The following is an 18,388-nucleotide window of genomic DNA, read 5'->3' on the forward strand; positions in this document are numbered from 1 at the left end:
TCAAATATAAATTCTCTATAATTGTAGGCTAACTCTGTAAGCCGCCCTGCAAAATCAATGAACCAACAGCATACGTTCTCTCCCAGACTCATGGATAAAGAGTTTGGAGTGTAGCATAAGGTAACCAGTCCATCCAGTATGCATAATAATACAGTCCACACTCAAAGGTGATTTCTAGAATTTGTTTACATTTTGGAGTATAGCCTAGACCATGGGTCCAACCTTTTCTAGCATGAGAGCTACTATTTAAAATAATGACATGTCGCGAGCTAAAAAATGTTAATATATAGATTTCAAAGCCTAGCTTTCTTCTCTTCTACTCTCCCCTGTACCTTTTTTCCGGGTCCTTAGTGTACAAGAGAAAGTAGTGCACTATGTTTTCTGTCAATATACCTGGTAAAATAATGGTTAATAAACAACTCCAAGGGGGCCCTATAACATTTCTAATTATTTTCCCCAAATTCTGTTATATTTTCCAAAATTATGTTAAATTTTTTCACTCTTAAAATTACAATTGTTCATAGAGAACCAATGAAATTGAATGTTCTGAGTCCATGTCAATGCTTAAATCACATCGGAAGACCAATTTTTTGGTGGTGTAATTCCCTTTAATTGTGCATCTGGCCCTTTAATTGGGCGTCTAGCGATGGTTCTGTACTAATCATGTCATGGCAAAGTTAGCAAAAAACGAATAATATATATACAAATGATATACTGTACTTACTCATGATATACTTCTGCCAGGTAAGCCTACTTTGCAGTTAACATTTAAATCAGAAGGTTTTGGGGAAAGTATTTATGTCAACCCACAAGTTGGTTATCACATCAACTGGCTACACACAGAGTGATAAACAAATGAACGCACCACACAGACCGACACAGGAAATTAATTGGCAGATATTGTCTTAGGTTTGAGTTTTTTAAGCCAATAGTGGCTAACCAGGGGTGGGATAATGTCAATGTTGCGTTGATTAGATAGTAGCTGGGAGCTTGCAGTGCATGATACTGTTTTGATGATAAGTGTTTGACATCAATGCAAATGTTTCGAAAATCACATCAGAGTGGTTAGAGGGACAATAGAGCCCTGAATACCAGGCCATTAGCGACCTGATGGTTATTAGCAAGTTGGGTACTACCAAGCATGTCCAGAGTGCATAAGAACGATCACATGGAATTTTACTGCGTCATGACTCATGACTGCCGGTGTGGCGCCCTTACAAAAAATTATTGCAGTTTTTAAACTGCAGTAAAAGTGCAGTAACTGCAGTCGACTCTGGTATTTTGGACACAGTAATTGCATAATAAGTGCAGTGTACTGCACTGTACTGTAACTGCAGTTACACTGCATAAGTACTGTAGTAAAAAAAAAGTTATTTTGGACGCAGTATTTGCAGCATACTGCAGTCAGACTGCATTGTAGTGCAGTTATAATGCACTCTGATTGCAATCTTTTTTCGTAAGGGCGGTAATACGGTCACCGCAACAGCCCTATTGGAGTGGGATTTTTGGAGTAGCGGACACCTTTTGGTAACATGAAATCCTCGCCGGTCCCACTTCCACTGGCTAAAAACATAGCAAGCTAGCAAGCTTTTTTAGCTTCCCACATTTCCATGTGAAGTAATCAGATTTATTATAAAAAAATATGCCCTGGCAAATGTTTGCTTTCTTGCCGGTGTAACCTAAAACATTGTCCCAGTTTGATATGCTACTTGTGTATTCATTCCCTTATCATTTACAAATAGTAGGTCATCATGTTTTGGTAATGGAGAAAAAAGCACATGGCTAGCTAGTTGGCTACAGCAGGTTCTACCATTTCACAATAGCCTGTAATCACTAGTTATTACTTCTAAACAGAATACCTTTTTGAGTGGATTCTTGTTTGTTTTACTGTTTGAACAGTCGCTGAAATTGTATTGGGTTATCGATGCAAAATAGGCTACTTTGATGAATAGCCTATAGATCAGATCAAGGAACCAAGCGACAACACTACCCCTATGACTTCGGAAGGAATGATATGGCGTGTCTCAATTTTCAGGTAGTTAAAAAGTATGTTGAATGCCAGAGCGTTTTACAAGGAGCAGCCCCTTTTGTTACAAAAGGACATGGCAACACTCAGAATCTTGCGTCTGCGTAGAGCTCGTAGTAAGTTTTAGTGCACTAACTCCGCTCTCTGTGCTTCTCCTAATCCTCCACCCTCAACTCAACACCCTCCCTTTTTCCTTTTTCACATTAGCCAACGAGGACCCACTGTCAAAGGTATGTCGGACAGACAGTTTATTTATTTGTTTCCTTCCCACCTCCATCTTTTTTGTTTTTTGTTTTTCGTCTGTCTCATTTCACCCAGGTCGCCCTCCCAAATACAGCAGTGTTCCGGAGCTGGGCAGCCACACCCCGACCTCCCCCTCCAGCTGTCTCACTGCCTTCCCGGCCCCCGAGTGGCCCAACACAGAGGGGAGCTTCCCCTTCCATGTCCACCCCCACAACACTCTCCCCCTGCCCAGCCCCAGCTCTGGGGATGTAAGTAGCAGCTGGAGAGAGCACAGCAGCCTGGACTTTCTGGGGCTCTATCCCAACTTACTGACCTCACCTACTCTCGCCCCTCCCTTTTTATATTGGTGGTATTGTCCACAGGTTGTTACAAATACTTTAGTGAAGTTGAGATGTCCCAGTACCTCACGTCTAAAGACCTAGACAAGTACAGACACGTGTTTATTGATTTACTCCCTACTGTCTGATCCTTCATCTTTTATTTCCATTTTTGATGCAGTCTTACAAAGTGAACAGTACCCCTCGCCTCAATTTCAGTACCCCTCTCCCCCTACTCTCAAAGAAATGATGCTGTCTGTGTCAAATTGTTACTTGACCTATTTTTTTTAAAAAGTAGGATCAGTTAGTTTAGATCTTCTTTTAAATGCCATTAAAAACATACTGCAGTATTAAAGCAGTTGATTTACATACGTTAAACTATATTTTTAAATAGGAAATGCAGAATGTTATCCACAATGGCTTTTAGAATGGGCTTTACCCATTTCGGTGTTGGAATTACACACATGATTTACTTAAGTGTTATCTTTAAAACAACACAGAGACCGTAATATGATTGGATAATCCTCAAATCAACACACATGGCCCTTCTGCCCTGCCTCTGCACACCTGATTGGTCAGGCCTAGACAGGCAGTGAAACTGATTGGTGCAATTCATCCTGACAGGGAGACATCCATGAGGATTTCTGCACTGTGTGCAGACGCAGTGGACAGTTGCTCATGTGTGACACATGCTCACGTGTCTATCACCTGGACTGCCTGGACCCACCCCTGAAAACCATTCCTAAAGGCATGTGGATCTGTCCCAAATGTCAAGAGCAGGTAAACGCAGCACCGACAATCGGGGGGCTTGGCCCAGCAGTCCAGTGGTTGAATAGTATAGATCTGAGAATTTGGTTACTGTTTCAAAGTGGATCATCTATTGACATAGTTTCCCCTCAGACTTTCATCAGCTAGCCCTTATTTATAGACGACAACATTACGATATGACTGTTCCTTCCTTTGTAAGCTTCAACATGTTTCAGTATTGTTTTAAGTAATTCTTTCCCATTCATTTTGTTAGTGGGGGAGGGCATCTTACACTCCCATCCGATTCATTTTGTTTGTTCTTCTTGACATCACCAAAGGGTGACCACAGCAATGTTCTCTTCCACATCTAGGTAATGTCGTGACTTTGCAATCACAATACAACAAAGCTGTGCTCTTCTCTCCAGATATTGAAAAAAGAAGATGCAATTCAATGGCCAGGAACATTGGCTATTGTTCATTCCTACATCGCCTATAAAGAAGGTAGGAATAGCACAATAAAGACCTTGTGCCTCGACAAACATCAAATGTGTGGGCTGAAGCGGTGGTAGATGGAAGAGTTCCTTCACTGGTATCTCAAACAACCAGATTGCTTTAAAGTCTCACTGTTGTCTGTGTGTTGTTTCTGTTTTCTAAAAGCTAAAGAAGAGGAGAAACAAAAGCTAATGAAGTGGAGTGCTGAGCTGAAACTGGAGCGAGAACAGTTGGAACAAGGGGTCAAACAACTCAGTAACTCCATAACGGTAAGCTCCATAGTAACAGCAAAGCATCTTCATAAGCGAGTTGTTTCCAGATGGGTGTACTGGAATAGATGGAAGTATTTGATCTTGAATAATAGTGTGACTTAGGTAATTCACATAACTACCCCTATTGCTTACCTGGCTCTGATGCTCTCTTAGCTTATGTCAGAGATACTTATGGCTGACATTACATTTTCATAGAAACGCATCCAAAGATAAGTATGCACACTGTTAACAAAGCTAGCTATGCTGGCTTGCTAGCTACATAGCAAAATGTTAGCTACATAGCAAAATGTTCGCTAATCAATAAAATCTTACAGTTTGCGGTTACCTTGCTATACTAATACTTTAGCTCATTTATAAAAACGATACATTGATAAAAACATCACTAGTAGTGCTATAATTAGAGAGAGTTCAATATTTGGCAGAGCTATCTAGCTTGCTATCTGGCTTGTTAGCAAGCAAATGTGTATCTGTCAGGAACCAACATAATATATATAGCAGACGCTTTTATCCAAAGCGACTCAGTCATGCGTGCATACATTTTACGTATGGGTGGCCCTGGGAATCGAAGATATACAGTTGAAGCCGGAAGTTTACATACAATTAGGTTGGAGTCATTAAAACTCGTTTTTCAACCACTCCACAAATTTCTTGTTAACAAACTATTGTTTTGGCGAGTTGGTTAGGACATCTACTTTGTGCATGACACAAGTAATTTTTCAAACAATTGTTTACAGACAGATTATTTCACTTATAATGCACTGTATCACAATTCCAGTGGGTCAGAAGTTTACATACACTAAGTTGACTGTGCCTTTAAACAGCTTGAAGCTTCTGATGGCTTTAGAAGCTTCTGATAGGCTAATTGACATAATTTGAGTCAATTGGAGGTGTACCTGTGGATGTATTTCAAGGCCTACCTTCAAACTCAGTGCCTCTTTGCTTGACATCATGGGAAAATCAAAAGAAATCAGCCAAGACCTCAGAAAAAAATGTAGACCTCCACAAGTCTGGTTCATCCTTGGGAGCAATTTCCAAACGCCTGGAGGTACCATGTTCATCTGTACAAACAATAGTACGCAAGTATAAACACCATGGGACCACGCAGCCGTCATACCGCTCAGGAAGGAGACGCGTTCTGTCTCCTAGAGATGAACGTACTTTGGTGCGAAAAGTGCAAATCAATCCCAGAACAACAGCAAAGGACCTTGTGAAGATGCTGGAGGAAACAGGTACAAAAGTATCTATATCCACAGTAAAACGAGTCATATATCAACATAACCTGAAAGGCCGCTCAGCAAGGAAGAAGCCACTGATCCAAAACCGCCATAAAAAAGCCAGACTACGGTTTGCAACTGCACATGGGGACAAAGATCGTAGTGTTTGGAGAAATGTCCTCTGGTCTGATGAAACAAAAATAGAACTGTTTGGCCAAAATGACCATCGTTATGTTTGGAGGAAAAATGGGGTGGCTTGCAAGCCAAAAAACACCATCCCAACCGTGAAGCACAGGGGTGGCAGCATCATGCTGTAGGGGTGCTTTGCTGCAGGTGGGACTGGTGCACTTCACAAAATAGATGGCATCATGAGGAAGGAAAATTATGTGGATATATTGAAGCAGCACCTCAAGACATCAGTCAGAAAGTTAATGCTTGGTCGCAAATGGGTCTTCCAAATGGACAATGACCCCAAGCATACTTCCAAAGTTGTGGCAAAATGGCTTAAGGACAACAAAGTCAAGGTATTGGAGTGGCCAACACAAAGCCTTGACCTCAATTCTATAGAAAATTTGTGGGCAGAAATGAAAAAGCGTGTGCGAGCAAGGAGGCCTACAAACCTGATTCAGTTACACCAGCTCTGTCAGGAGGAATGGGCAAAAATTCACCCAACTTATTGTGGGAAGCTTGTGGAAGGCTACCCGAAACGTTTGACCCAAGTTAAACAATTTAAAGGCAACGCTACCAAATACTAATTGAGTGTATGTAAACTTCTGATCCACTGGGAATGTGATGAAAGAAATAAAAGCTGAAATAAATCTACTATTATTCTGACATTTCACATTCTTAAAATAAAGTGGTGATCCTAACTGATCTAAAACAGGGAATTTTTACTAGGATTAAATGTCAGGTATTGTAAAAAACTGAGTTTAAATGTATTTGGCTAAGGTGTATGTAAACTTCCGACTTTAACTGTAGCTAAGACTAGTTTCTGGGAGTCTTAATCTGACTGGAAAGTATTTGTGTAACCATTTGACACCAGATGAGGTGCAGTGATGTAAAATATAAAAAAGGATGGTCTAAATATACCCCACAAGCCATTCATGTATTTTGAAACTGTTATTTTTAAAGGTAGACTCAGCGAAATGACGTTGTCATGAGCAGCACCGCAGATATTGCGATAAACGAGATGCAATACTTTGCTCTCACACAGTCACACACAGTATCTGTGCACGTGCACAGGTTCGCTTCATGCTGTTACAGCGTGGTAGCCACAGGACCAGAACAGTGGATAAGTTGAACCTCGCGCTTCAACGCTTTTAGTTGTTGCAGAAATTGACCCACTATGCTGTTTACTTTCTGCGTCTATGTCATATCGCTGAGTCTACCTTTTAAGTCACTTAATTTGTTGGATTAATTTAAGTGACTTAATTTATTATGTCCATTATTCTGAAATGCCCAACCCTGTTTCCTCCTCTCTAAATAGAAATGCATGGAGACCAAAAACACCATCATGTCTCGACAGAACGAAATGCAAGTTTCGTTGGAGAAGGTCAAACACCTGGTCCGCCTCATTCAGGCTTTCAATTTCAGTCAAACCGTGGAGACCGAGGGTACATGTCCCTTCACAGAGGACATCGGGGCCAAGGATGCAATTGTCCCAGCTGAAAATGCATTAGACGCCATCAACACCGAGGCTGTAGCAGAAGTCAATATCCTGTCTGTGGATGGGGTGAAGGCCGAGGTCACAGCACTGAACAGCACCAATGTTGAAGCCGGGAAGGAGGAGATGGTTGTAGCTCATGTTGCCACAGAGAAGGTAGCAGGAGTCAGTGCTGAGGCTGCAGTTGACATCTGCGCTGAGCCGGCTGCCGAGGTCAGCACCGTGACTGCAGTGGACAGCAGTGTTGAACCTGTGGCTGAGGTCAATAACGCTGAGGAAGTGACTGAAGCCACCGCAGTAGTCGTTGCAGAGGACTCTACAGTGGCCACAACCAACGGCACCACTGACCTTGTGTGTACTGACACGAGCATGGACGAGAGCTGTACTAACAACACTAACACCAACCCTGAGAACAAGGTCACAACCACTAACAGCACAGAGGAGCTGATAGAAGAGGAACAGGAAGAGAACACAAACATTGACAACAGCAGCACCAACAACAGCAAAACCTCAGAACCTTCCCTGAAATCTTTTCCCGCTCTTCTCAACAGTTTGGACAATAAAGAGTAACGCTCCGTCTCTTGGATTGAAAACCCCCCCAACATAATAAAAAAGACTTTTTGCTTTCACCTTTGAAAGGTGCCTGAAGTTGCCAATCTATATACATACTTGTTTCCAATGTATTGTCAGACTGTGTAAATAGAAGATCTACAGCCCGTCTGAGATTGCTCTTGGATGCTGTAGGTTATTATACCCCAAACATGGGTGAAAGGGTGGCATGTATACCAGTGTCATGCCAATTTAAGGATAGAAAAGAACAGTAGTAATGGTAAAAGTAAGCTCATTTGTAACATCACACCAGTGTGTGCCTGCAACAGTTGCCCTCAGAACTCTCATGGGGGTTGTTTCTTAGGTTATCTTCTGTTCCTGGGATGCAGGTTAGAGATGTCTAAAGTTAGCGTGCTGAACAGAGACCATGTTTGTCCGGCATTAACTGAGAGCAAAATAAAACCAAAAGATAAGCAAAAGAGCTGAGGGACAGGGCTTTGAAAAAGTGTCAGTATTTGTTAACAGTGGGGAAACATTGAGGTGTTTGATCGTCATTGAAAATCAAACAGGTAAAACAGGAGAGCCTTCAGTTAGCTCAATACCTTCCTCCCCTTTCCCCATTCTCACTCTTACATGACCAATAACTATGGACCCATTTACACAAAACCTCAGGCAAAAAAAAGAAAGAAGGTAAAGCAACATCCACGTGCTTTGGAAGTATGAGGCAGACTGCTTATAGAGCTGGCTTGTTAGGGCCTTGCTGAGGAAGACCCAGGTAACAAAGATGGTCATCTCAAGAGAGAGTGGAGTCACATCACACATGGTAGCTTAAAGTTTTAAAATGGTGTAGATCCAGTGCAGTGGTTGAGTTTAATTTGTGAGTCAGTGTGTCAACTGTGAGCACTAAATGTGAAATTGCAATATTATTGCATTGTCAAAAACAAACACGCAAAAATATATCTGCGGTGTGTTTCTTTTATAGGATAAGGTATTCATTCAGGTCTTCCTAGTCTTAAAAAATAAGTGCATTTCTGTTGCATAAAACAGTTGTTTGTTAATAAATGTTTTTAACTGGCATAGTTTATGCATTTAATTATCTTTTAAAAGAGGTGACCTTTGCATATTAAGAAATGTACGTTTTTGTTTAATTCTGAACTGCCAAAATGCTATTGTATCCAAATATAGCAGGGACATGTCCACTAAATGTATGGAAAGACAAAGTATGAAATGTATTATTCAATACAATCTCTGGAATTGGCGATCCCTTCAACAATCTCATCAAAATATATTTATTTCCTGGAAACTGGAGGGTTTGTTGTATCAGTCCATTTTGGTGGTAATAAGGAAAATACAACACATCCTGAGATTAAAGCACAAGCTTGTTGCATAACAAATACGTGCTGAAAAGCTTTTTTGTACGTTATATATGGAACAAAACAGATTATGCATTTAGTTTGTTGTCATGTAATTAAGTCCCAACAAAATATTTTTGTATGACCCAACTTATCTTTGAGGGTGAGACTTAGGCCTTGTCCAGGAGAAATGTTCCCTCTCTCCTACCGCTTGAATATGCTTGGATAACAGAACCGACCAACGAACCTATCCCTAAATTCTCAATAGATTTGTGCTTCCTCTGTTATTTTTTTTGTAATGCTCCATCAACATATTTGTCTAATGTTTTATAATTTGTGGGGCCAGTACCCAGGTTTTTCCCACTTTTCGACCAAGTCGATCATGAGTTTCACCAGACTGTTCATAAACTTTTGGGGTTGGGACCATTCAGAAGATCTGTGAAGGATCTTTTTAGAGCGAGCCTCAGGTCTTCTCAATTAAAATTATTTTATTTAATTTTCTATGCTATGCTGTTGCATTATATGGAGTGCACAGAGGGCAACTTAGAGTGGGGTCCGAAATGATTGACACCCTTGATAAAGATGAGCTGAAATGACTGTATAAAATAAATAATTCAAATACTGAGCTATATTGTATGCTCAACAAAATGGGGAAAGGATATTATTTTATACTAATACAAGAGAAAGATTTTGTTTTAACAAGTACATTTCTTTTCTCAAAGGTAGGGATAAAAATTATTGACACCCCTATTTTCAATACCTTTTAATACCTCACCTTGCGAGGATAACGGCACTGAGCCTTTTTCTAAACTGTTTTATGAGTTGGAGAACACATTTGGAGGGATCTTAGACCATTCCTCCATACAGAATCCTTCCAGACACCCCTGTGGCAACCAGGTTTTTGGCTCAAATGTCCTTATACTGGGTAAAGTTCATGATGCCGTTGACCTTAACAAGGGCCCCAGGACCTGTGGAAGCAAAATAGCCGCATAACATCAAAGATCCACCACCATATTTTACAATAGGTATGGGGGTCTTCTCTGCTCATGCATTCTAATTTTAACGCCAAACCCACCACTGTTGTGTGTGGCCAAAGAGCTATATTTTCATATCTTTACCCAGTACCGGGACATTTTAGCCAAAAACCTGGTTGCCTCTGCCAGGAGGCTGAAACTTGGCCACAAGTGGATCTTCCAGCAAGACAATAACCCCTAGCACACTCCTGAATTTATTGGCCACAAAATCAACATTTTGCAATGGCCATCTCAGTCTCCATTGAAAACCTGTGATTTGAACTGAAGAGGGCAGTCCATAAGCGCAGACAAAGGATATCAAGGATCTGGAAGGATTCTGTATTGAGTCTAAGATCCCTCCCAATGTATTCTCCAACTAAAACATTGTAGAAAACAGGCTCAGTGCCGTTATCCTCACAAGATGAGGTATTGAAAACAGGGGTGTCAATCATTTAGATCCCTACCTTTTTTGAGAGAAAAAAAGTATTACTTGTTAAACAAAATCTCTTTCACTGAGAAATTGTATTAGTATGAAATAATAGAATTTCCCCCAAAAAATGTAGCATACATTATAGCTCAGGATTTGAAGAACTTATTTTATACAGTCATTTTTGCTCATCTTTATCAAGGGTGTCAATAATTTTGGACCCCGCTCTACATCATGTTTACTTCAATCCATGACCAATCAACATATCTTTGGAGAATGTTTGCTGTTTAAATAACAGGGTCTTTAAATAATAATAAAAAAAGATACAGTACCAGTCAAAAGTTTGGACACACCTACTCATTCCAGGGTTTTTCCTTATTTTGTACTATTTTCTACATTCTACATGAAATAATACATAATGTAGTAACCAAAACAGTGTTAAACAAATCAAAATATATTTTATATTTAAGATTCTTCAAAGTAGCCACCCTTTGCCTTGATGACAGCTTTGCACACTCTTGACATTCTCTCAACCAGCTTCATGAGGTAGTCACCTGGAATGCATTTCAATTAACAGGTGTGCCTTGTTAAGTTAATTTGTGGAATTTCTTTCCTTCTTAATGCGTTTGAGCCAATCAGTTGTGTTAGTGACAAGGTAGGGGTGGTATACAGAAGATAGCCCTATTTAGTAAAAGACCAAGTCCATATTATGGCAAGAACAGCTCAAATAAGCAAAGCGAAACGACAGTCTATAATTTCAAGAACTTTGAACGTTTTTTCTGGCTCTCATGAGGACCGCCACTGGAAAGGAAGACCCAGAGTTACCTCTGCTGCAGAGGATAAGTTCATTAGAGTTAACTGCACCATAGATTGCAGCCCAAATAAATGCTTCACAGAGTTCAAGTAACAGACACATCTCAACATCAACTGTTCAGAGGAGACTGCGTGAATCAGGCCTTCATGGTCGAATTGCTGCAAAGAAACCACTACTAAAGGACACCAATAAGAAGAAGAGACTTGCTTGGGCCAAGAAACACGAGCAATGGACATTAGACCGGTGGATATCTGTCCTTTGGTCTGAGGAGTCCAAATTGGAGATTTTTGGTTCCAACCGCTGTGTCTTTGTGAGACGCAGAGTAGGTGAACAGATTATCTCTGCATGTGTGGTTCCCACCGCGAAACATGGAGGTGGGGGTGCTTTGCTGGTGACACTGTCCGTGATTTATTTAGAATTCAAGGAACACTTAACCAGCATGGCTACCACAGCATTCTGCAGCGATACACCATCCCATCTGGTTTGCGCTTAGTGGGACTATCATTTGTTTTTCAACTGGACAATGACCCAAAAACACACCTCCAGGCTGTGTAAGGGCTATTTGACCACGGAGAGTGATGGAGTGCTGCATCAGATGACCTGGCCTCCGCAATCACCGACCTCAACCCAATTGAGATGGTTTGGGATGAGTTGGACCGCAGAGTGAAGGAAACGCAGCCAACAAGTGCTCAGCATGTGGGAACTCCTTCAAGAATATTGGAAAAGCATTCCAGGTGAAGCTGGTTGAGAGAATGCCAAGCGTGTGCGAAGCTGTCATCAAGGCAAAGGGTGGCTACTTTGAAGAATCTCAAATATAAAATATATTATGATTTGTTTAACACTTTTTTGGTTACTACAAGATTCCATGTGTTATTTCATAGTTTTGATGTCTTCACTATTATTCTACAATGTAGAAAATAGTAAAAATAAAGAAACCCTGGAATGAGTAGGTGTGTCCAAACTTTTGACTGGTACTCTATATAACATTCAAGGGACTACATTTTCTTAACATTGCAGTTTTTTATAGTTAGCTATATAAAAAATAAAATCTAGATTTTCTCCTCTCATGATGAATGCGACGTTGTTATACAGATTCAGTTCTGCCATTTTCTTAACCCATCTTAATGTGCAAGGAAAAGGGATAGTTTGACGAAGAGATGCAATCAACTGCAATGGCTATGCTGTCTTGTACTTCCTCATAGATTTAATAAAAGGGGTTCTTTGCCTTCTGAGTCTTACACGGTACTCGTAAGGACATATCTACATCAAGACAGTACAGCATTGATTTCCTGTGTCCCTTGAATACAACAAAATATTCAGACATTGTCTTTGTAAAGCCTGAACTTATGTTACAGAGCAACTTGATCTTTCCCCTTTTTAGGTACCTCGAGTGCCTTTCTTCCAACAGCATATTTTGTCTCTTGACTTGCACTGTGACTTGTATTATTACCTTACTACACAGACACACTGGTCTATCTCTTGTCCTATGTTATCCACATAATGATTTTATATCCACCCACAAAACTCAAGAATCTTCAGAAAATATATGTATCTGAAATATAGAGCACAATTGAATCCGCATAATGAATAAAATAGACTAATACTTCGGGCTTTAAGTTAAGTATGTGAAGTTGACTTTTTTTCATTCTATTGGATATGTTGTTTTTTACAAGTAGTCTGTATAGCAGCTGCCTTAAATGTATTTTTTGTCCTTTTAAAGGTGAATTCAATTTATTGTGGTTTCTGCATAGATGTACACCACTCAGTAGTTTGTTCAAATGTCACAGGAACTGGTACGATATTTGTGAAGAATTATTCACAAACTCTTGAACATGTGTGACTGTTAGAATGTTTTTTTGTGATGCACTTTTGGTTTAATTCCCAGACTAAAATATGTGATGTGATGTGATGTGATGTGTGTGTGTGTGTGTGTGTGTGTGTGTGTGTGTGTGTGTGTGTGTGTGTGTGTGTGTGTGTGTGTGTGTGTGTGTGTGTGTGTGTGTGTGTGTGTGTGTGTGTGTGTGTGTGTGTGTGCGTGTGTATATAATATGAAATAGAAATCTGGGTTATATCTTCTTACCCTGAATTTACCTCCCTATTGTTGAGATTCTACAGAGGCATTTTGTGACAGTCTAGTCTCCTCAGCATTAAAACTCAGTCAGGACAGTGCCAGTGATCATTATTTGTCCTCTTTTTGTTCCCTCCTTGTGCAACGTTTTCCTTTTTCTTTTCTCACCCATTCTTTTGTCTCTGTCTTGCCGTAAGTTTGATAATATCAGGTCATATGAATTGAGCCTTGGCCTGTGTGCGTTTGAACAAATTAAACAGCACCCTGATTGGATAGACTTCTTGAAGGCCCAGTGCAGTCAAAAACGTGATTTTCCTGTGTTTTATATATTTTTCCACAGTATGAGGTTGGAATAATACTGTGGAATTGTGAAAATGATAATGCCATTTTAGTGTAAGAGCTGTTTGAAAAGACAGTCTGAAACTTCAGCCTGTTTTGGTGGGATGGAGTTTTGGCCTGCCTGGTGACATTACATTTACATTTACGTCATTTAGCAGACGCTCTTATCCAGAGCGACTTACAAATAGGCATCACTAGGCGGTGAAGTTAATAGACAATAAGAAAGTTTCAAACCTCTCTGCCAATAACAGCTAGTTTTCAGTTTTCCCCTCCCCACTCAGACCACTCCCAGACAGTCCTAGCAAAATTATTGCTTGAGAAATTGCTCTTTGCTAAGAAGCTATGTTTGTTTTCTATTAAAATGTTCAGAAATAAATAATCACAGTAAGGTACTTAATTGTTACCCAGAAATGATTTGACATTGAGAACTGCTGCATTGGACCTTTTTTTAAAGGGCCAATTAGCAGTTGAAACAATAACAAAGCGTTTCCCAGCCACTGTTTCAGTAAAAAGCTGGGGGATGGGGCTGGAGAAATGTAACCACTCTACAATTAATAGACAGAGCTATGGATGCCAAGACTGACCATCCATGATATCAAAATTGTAGTTTTAATGTTTTGAGGCTTTATAGTGTTTACATTTACATTGTTTACAAACATTGGAGTAAAAACAAGTTTATTTTGGGTTCTGATGGGGAACAACAGTTGAACTAAGCTCATGAGGCATTTACTTTATAAGTTATATTCTTCAAGAATCAATGGGTACATATCATTAATTTATAACTCCAGAAATGGATGTAGCAACTTCTGATCGCCCGTTTAAACCCCCTTAGCCTTCACATCAGTCCATCAGACAGCATGCCTTCTTATGCAAGTTTTTTTTATACAAATGTTTGTCAAACTTTTTTCTAATGCTTTTTATGTGAAATTAGTCACTTCTTTTTCCATTCTGGCAACACGATGCCATAACTATAGTATACAATAGATGGACATCTCAGTATAAGAAAATTGAAGCTTTGCTTACAAATAAACACCATTTGATGTGGCATCTCTGGCAATACTGTTATATTTACGCAATAAGGCCCGAGGGGTTGTGGTATATGGTCAATATACCACGGCTAAGGACTGTTTTTTTACGCATGACGCAACGCAGAGTGCCTGGATACAGCCCTTAGCCGTGGTATATTGGCCATATACCATAAACCCCTGAGGTGCCTTATTGCTATTAAAAATGGTTACCAACGTAATTAGAACAGTAAAAAAATAAATGTTTTGTCATACCCGTGGCATACAGTCTGATATACCACGGCTTTCAGACAATCAGCATTCAGGACTCACACAACCCGGTTTAGAATTGGAATTATCTAATGGCAGAGGATTTTAACGCCATGAACTGTGACGTTTCTGTACAATTGGACCATTATTTGTATTCAGTTTCTGCCTTCGCTAATGCACCATGCCTAATGTTATTGTTACTTTGGGACAGTGAGTGCAAAATTAAGTGCATTGTCCTGTACATTTTTTTAAATAAAAAATAATAATTTAAAGTACTGAGCTCTAAAACCAATATACCAAAAGAATATAGCAAATGTGCATTTATATTTGGAAGTCTTTATGCATTTTAATAAATATCAGCCTCAAAAACTGTTAATTTCTGCTTCAGTACTGTGTGTAAGTTCACAGATGTGAAGGAAAAAGCATCTGAGACTCACTCAGGTTTATGTTTTGGGCTAGAGGGTTTTACAGTGAAAGTAGTATATTTTATGCATTACAATGGCATTTCCAGTTCATTCCAGAGTGAATCTAGAGTAGCTCACTTATACATTCTCACCAGTGCATTATATTCTGTCAATGACTTTTTAATATAGTCTGGATTTTTTGTTATTATGCTATACCAAGTCATGATTGTGGCCTTCTAGTATTGTTGATGCATTTCATCATCTATAATACTCATAATTCATATATGTTGTGACTTCCCTTTTGTTGACACCTTGAGCGTCTTACATCATCCACTGTAAATTCAATTGGAGGAGTTTCTTCTTTAAGAGTGCAAAAAAGTATCATTAAAAATCAAAATAAACTACATTTGGTGAAAGATGATGCATTGTAGCGATACGAATTAAAGGTTCACCTGGTGTGCTGAATTGTGTAAATTGTTAATTACACAACTGAATATTTGTAAAATGTTTGTATATTTCATAATTTTAAAAGGAGTGTTTATTTTTTGACTTCTCTTCTGTTACAGATCTGTCTTTTGTTTGTTTGCCTGACATTGTGAGTGATCCGGTGTGTTTCTTACCTCCTGTATTGAGCCTCTTCTGTGATTTTAATTATTTGTATGCAGTGTTTAGAAATACTGTTGGGAATATGGGAAGAAGTTGATATTAGGAGCATTTGATCAATTTGTATTTATTTATTTTATCATTTTGTTAATAAATTGTCAAAAGCAACCTGCCTTGTCATTTGAAGTGTGTTTAGGTTGGTGGGAGGGGGAGTAGTCAATATCAAATTTTCTTCAGAATTGCATTTCTATTTTGTTCTATAATTTAACTATTTAGTTTAACTAATTAGTTGTATTGAACTTTAATTTACTTTCACGCTTAAATTATGCAATTGTCCATGAGAACTGATGAGGTCTGTTTTGATTGTGTACCTTTTTCCAATTATTTCAGCCATAAATTGATTTCATCAATATTTTTGAGGACATAATTGAGGACAGTTTCTCACTCTACCCTGCCTTAATTTAAAACTTAATTTACTTTTTGCGTGGAATAATTCCATAGGTTAGTTTCTGAGCATTCTGTCTCCAGGTTGTTTCTCTCGCGCCCACACAGCACCTCTTAGTAATGCGCGTTGCACAGAAGGTGAAAAATTGTTCACTCATATGTTTTTGTACTGCGTCTTTCATCTCTGAACTCAAGTAGCTTTCTTCCGTTTTCCATGTCATTTCCTGTAATAAAAAGATGGTGGTCAAAGCCGAGAGAATCGGCTGACTCATAACAATTATTTCAAATAGATAAACTTTGCATTGCCGTGGACTAGTGAAATCAAAGAGTGGCTGTGCGTCAACGACGGGGATCACAGAGTCTTGAGTGGGGGACGGTAGATAAAGTGCTCATCGCAGACCCTCCGAAGCCCTGCAGATTCTATAGAAGGTGAGTCTTATTATTAGCCAATGTGGCCAATGAAAATGGCTTCCGAAAGCGTTAGGCAAATTGCCAAATGCCTTCAATCGGGAATCCAGGAAATATCTGGAAATAGCGCAGCGCACGACATAGTATGACTATCACAGTATGATTACGCTGCTGTGCTTTTCGTTGTTATTGTGTAGGAGTAGAAAACTTCGGCGATCAATGTACATTTGTTTTTTAAGTATCATTATTTGTAGACCCGTCTACTGACAAAGCTTCAGCCCCCTTTGAGAGCGGCAGTTTTGATGACCAATCAGCACTGTCGATTCGCTGCCGCAATATTTTGGAATTCGGGATTTGTGGTTTCTCGCGGTCACTTCGAACGTCTGATCTCCAGAGATTGCCCCTTGGTTACATTGTAACATCTCCGAATGCAAACCCTGCATGAGACGTTATAACGTAAACACATGCTTGGTCTATAATTCGTATTGCCTTTTGTGAGTGCAGCTTGCCTTATGTAAAACTTTGAAAATAACTTTTTTGGGGGGACAGAATTAGCAGAGACTTTTTGTGAAAATAGTCAACAAGATATTTTCATTATTTTCAAAGGTGCCCTTTCTATCTGTAACTGGTCATAATAACAGCCTACTTTGAGTTGAAAGCAGTGTTGTAGATCACCTTGTTTTTCCGTGTTATTTGCAGATTAATGATGTGGGACTGAACTTGCACTCAGAAGGCCCACCCCCCTCCTCCCTCCACAATGGCAGCATCATCTGCCTATCAAACCGAGCCTTCCTCAGAAGCCAGGCCCAACAGCAGCGCCAGGTAGACTGATGCTGGCCGATTCCAGTGTTATGGACATTACATTTGCATGCAAAATCACAACTTTAATGTCTCACAGAATGGACAAACAAAATATAAATGACATTTTTTATGTGCACCCCTTGGAATTACAAGAAAGAGGACTTCTAAATATTAGCATGTTGGAGAAATAAAGCAAATAAGATGGATGTTACATGAAATGAACAAGCTTTTTGGGGATAGCTATTTCGAAGGAAAGGCTTGGCTGAACACAGAAACAATCATTTTGAAAACATGGTCATTTCCATGATTACTTTAGAGAGGAAAGATAACTGTTATAGTTGCTACAGCCTCCGGTATGGATGTTACAGAGTCTGAAATAGACATTCAAATCATGATCAAATTCATGATAAAAAATCTATCATAACACATTTGTTGTCATTTGTAATGTTTTTATAAGGTCAGCAGAAGGCATAATACTTTAGGATTGCATAATTACAGGTAGCCTGAATAGTATACAAGCCAGTCACCACACCCTCACATTACTTTTTTCCCCCTTCATTTTATATATATCAAAATTAACCTTTACTAGTTGAATCTATTACAACTACTCAGCACCAGGTGGGGCCGCATCCACAACAACCCAGCATGTGGATTATTCTTCTACTTTGGGGTACCAGGGACTTGCAGCGCCGTGGACATCGCTGCATATGTCATATGGAGTACAGGAAGCATGTTTTGCCTGTATTGAGCAGAATATACAGTCTTCACATTATGCAACAGAAGACCAGATCCCAGGCTTCCTCCTGTCAGGGGAGCCCTCTCCAGCAGGTTGCAGTGGAGAACATGCAATGGTCATATGGAGGACAGCCGCAAGAAGTTGTTTCTTCAGCCCCGGAACCGTTGCCAGGTGTGTCTGTG

The 18,388-nt window shown here is 39.7% G+C and overlaps 2 protein-coding genes across 4 annotated transcripts in view; both read left to right on the forward strand.

Moving 5' to 3' along the window:
- The window catches only part of LOC121555294 (PHD finger protein 21A-like), a 60,614-nt gene extending 50,947 nt beyond the window's left edge, over positions 1-9,667 (forward strand). For both annotated transcript variants that reach the window (XM_041869114.2, XM_041869115.2), the window contains 5 exons: positions 2,345-2,517; positions 3,211-3,366; positions 3,759-3,834; positions 3,991-4,094; positions 6,798-9,667. In XM_041869114.2, the coding sequence (XP_041725048.1) occupies positions 2,345-2,517; positions 3,211-3,366; positions 3,759-3,834; positions 3,991-4,094; positions 6,798-7,544 (1,256 nt within the window). In that variant the 3' untranslated portion in view covers positions 7,545-9,667. The remainder of the gene's footprint in view (positions 1-2,344; positions 2,518-3,210; positions 3,367-3,758; positions 3,835-3,990; positions 4,095-6,797) is intronic.
- A 6,831-nt stretch (positions 9,668-16,498) lies between these two features.
- LOC121555273 (zinc finger protein 862-like) overlaps positions 16,499-18,388 on the forward strand; it is a 42,455-nt gene continuing 40,565 nt past the window's right edge. For both annotated transcript variants that reach the window (XM_041869087.2, XM_041869088.2), the window contains exons 1-2: positions 16,499-16,690; positions 17,369-17,491. In XM_041869087.2, coding sequence (XP_041725021.1) covers positions 17,427-17,491 — 65 coding nt within the window. In that variant the 5' untranslated portion in view covers positions 16,499-16,690; positions 17,369-17,426. The remainder of the gene's footprint in view (positions 16,691-17,368; positions 17,492-18,388) is intronic.

The sequence above is a fragment of the Coregonus clupeaformis genome, chromosome 11 (genome assembly GCF_020615455.1).
Source record: "Coregonus clupeaformis isolate EN_2021a chromosome 11, ASM2061545v1, whole genome shotgun sequence".
Classification (NCBI taxonomy): Eukaryota; Metazoa; Chordata; class Actinopteri; order Salmoniformes; family Salmonidae; genus Coregonus; species Coregonus clupeaformis.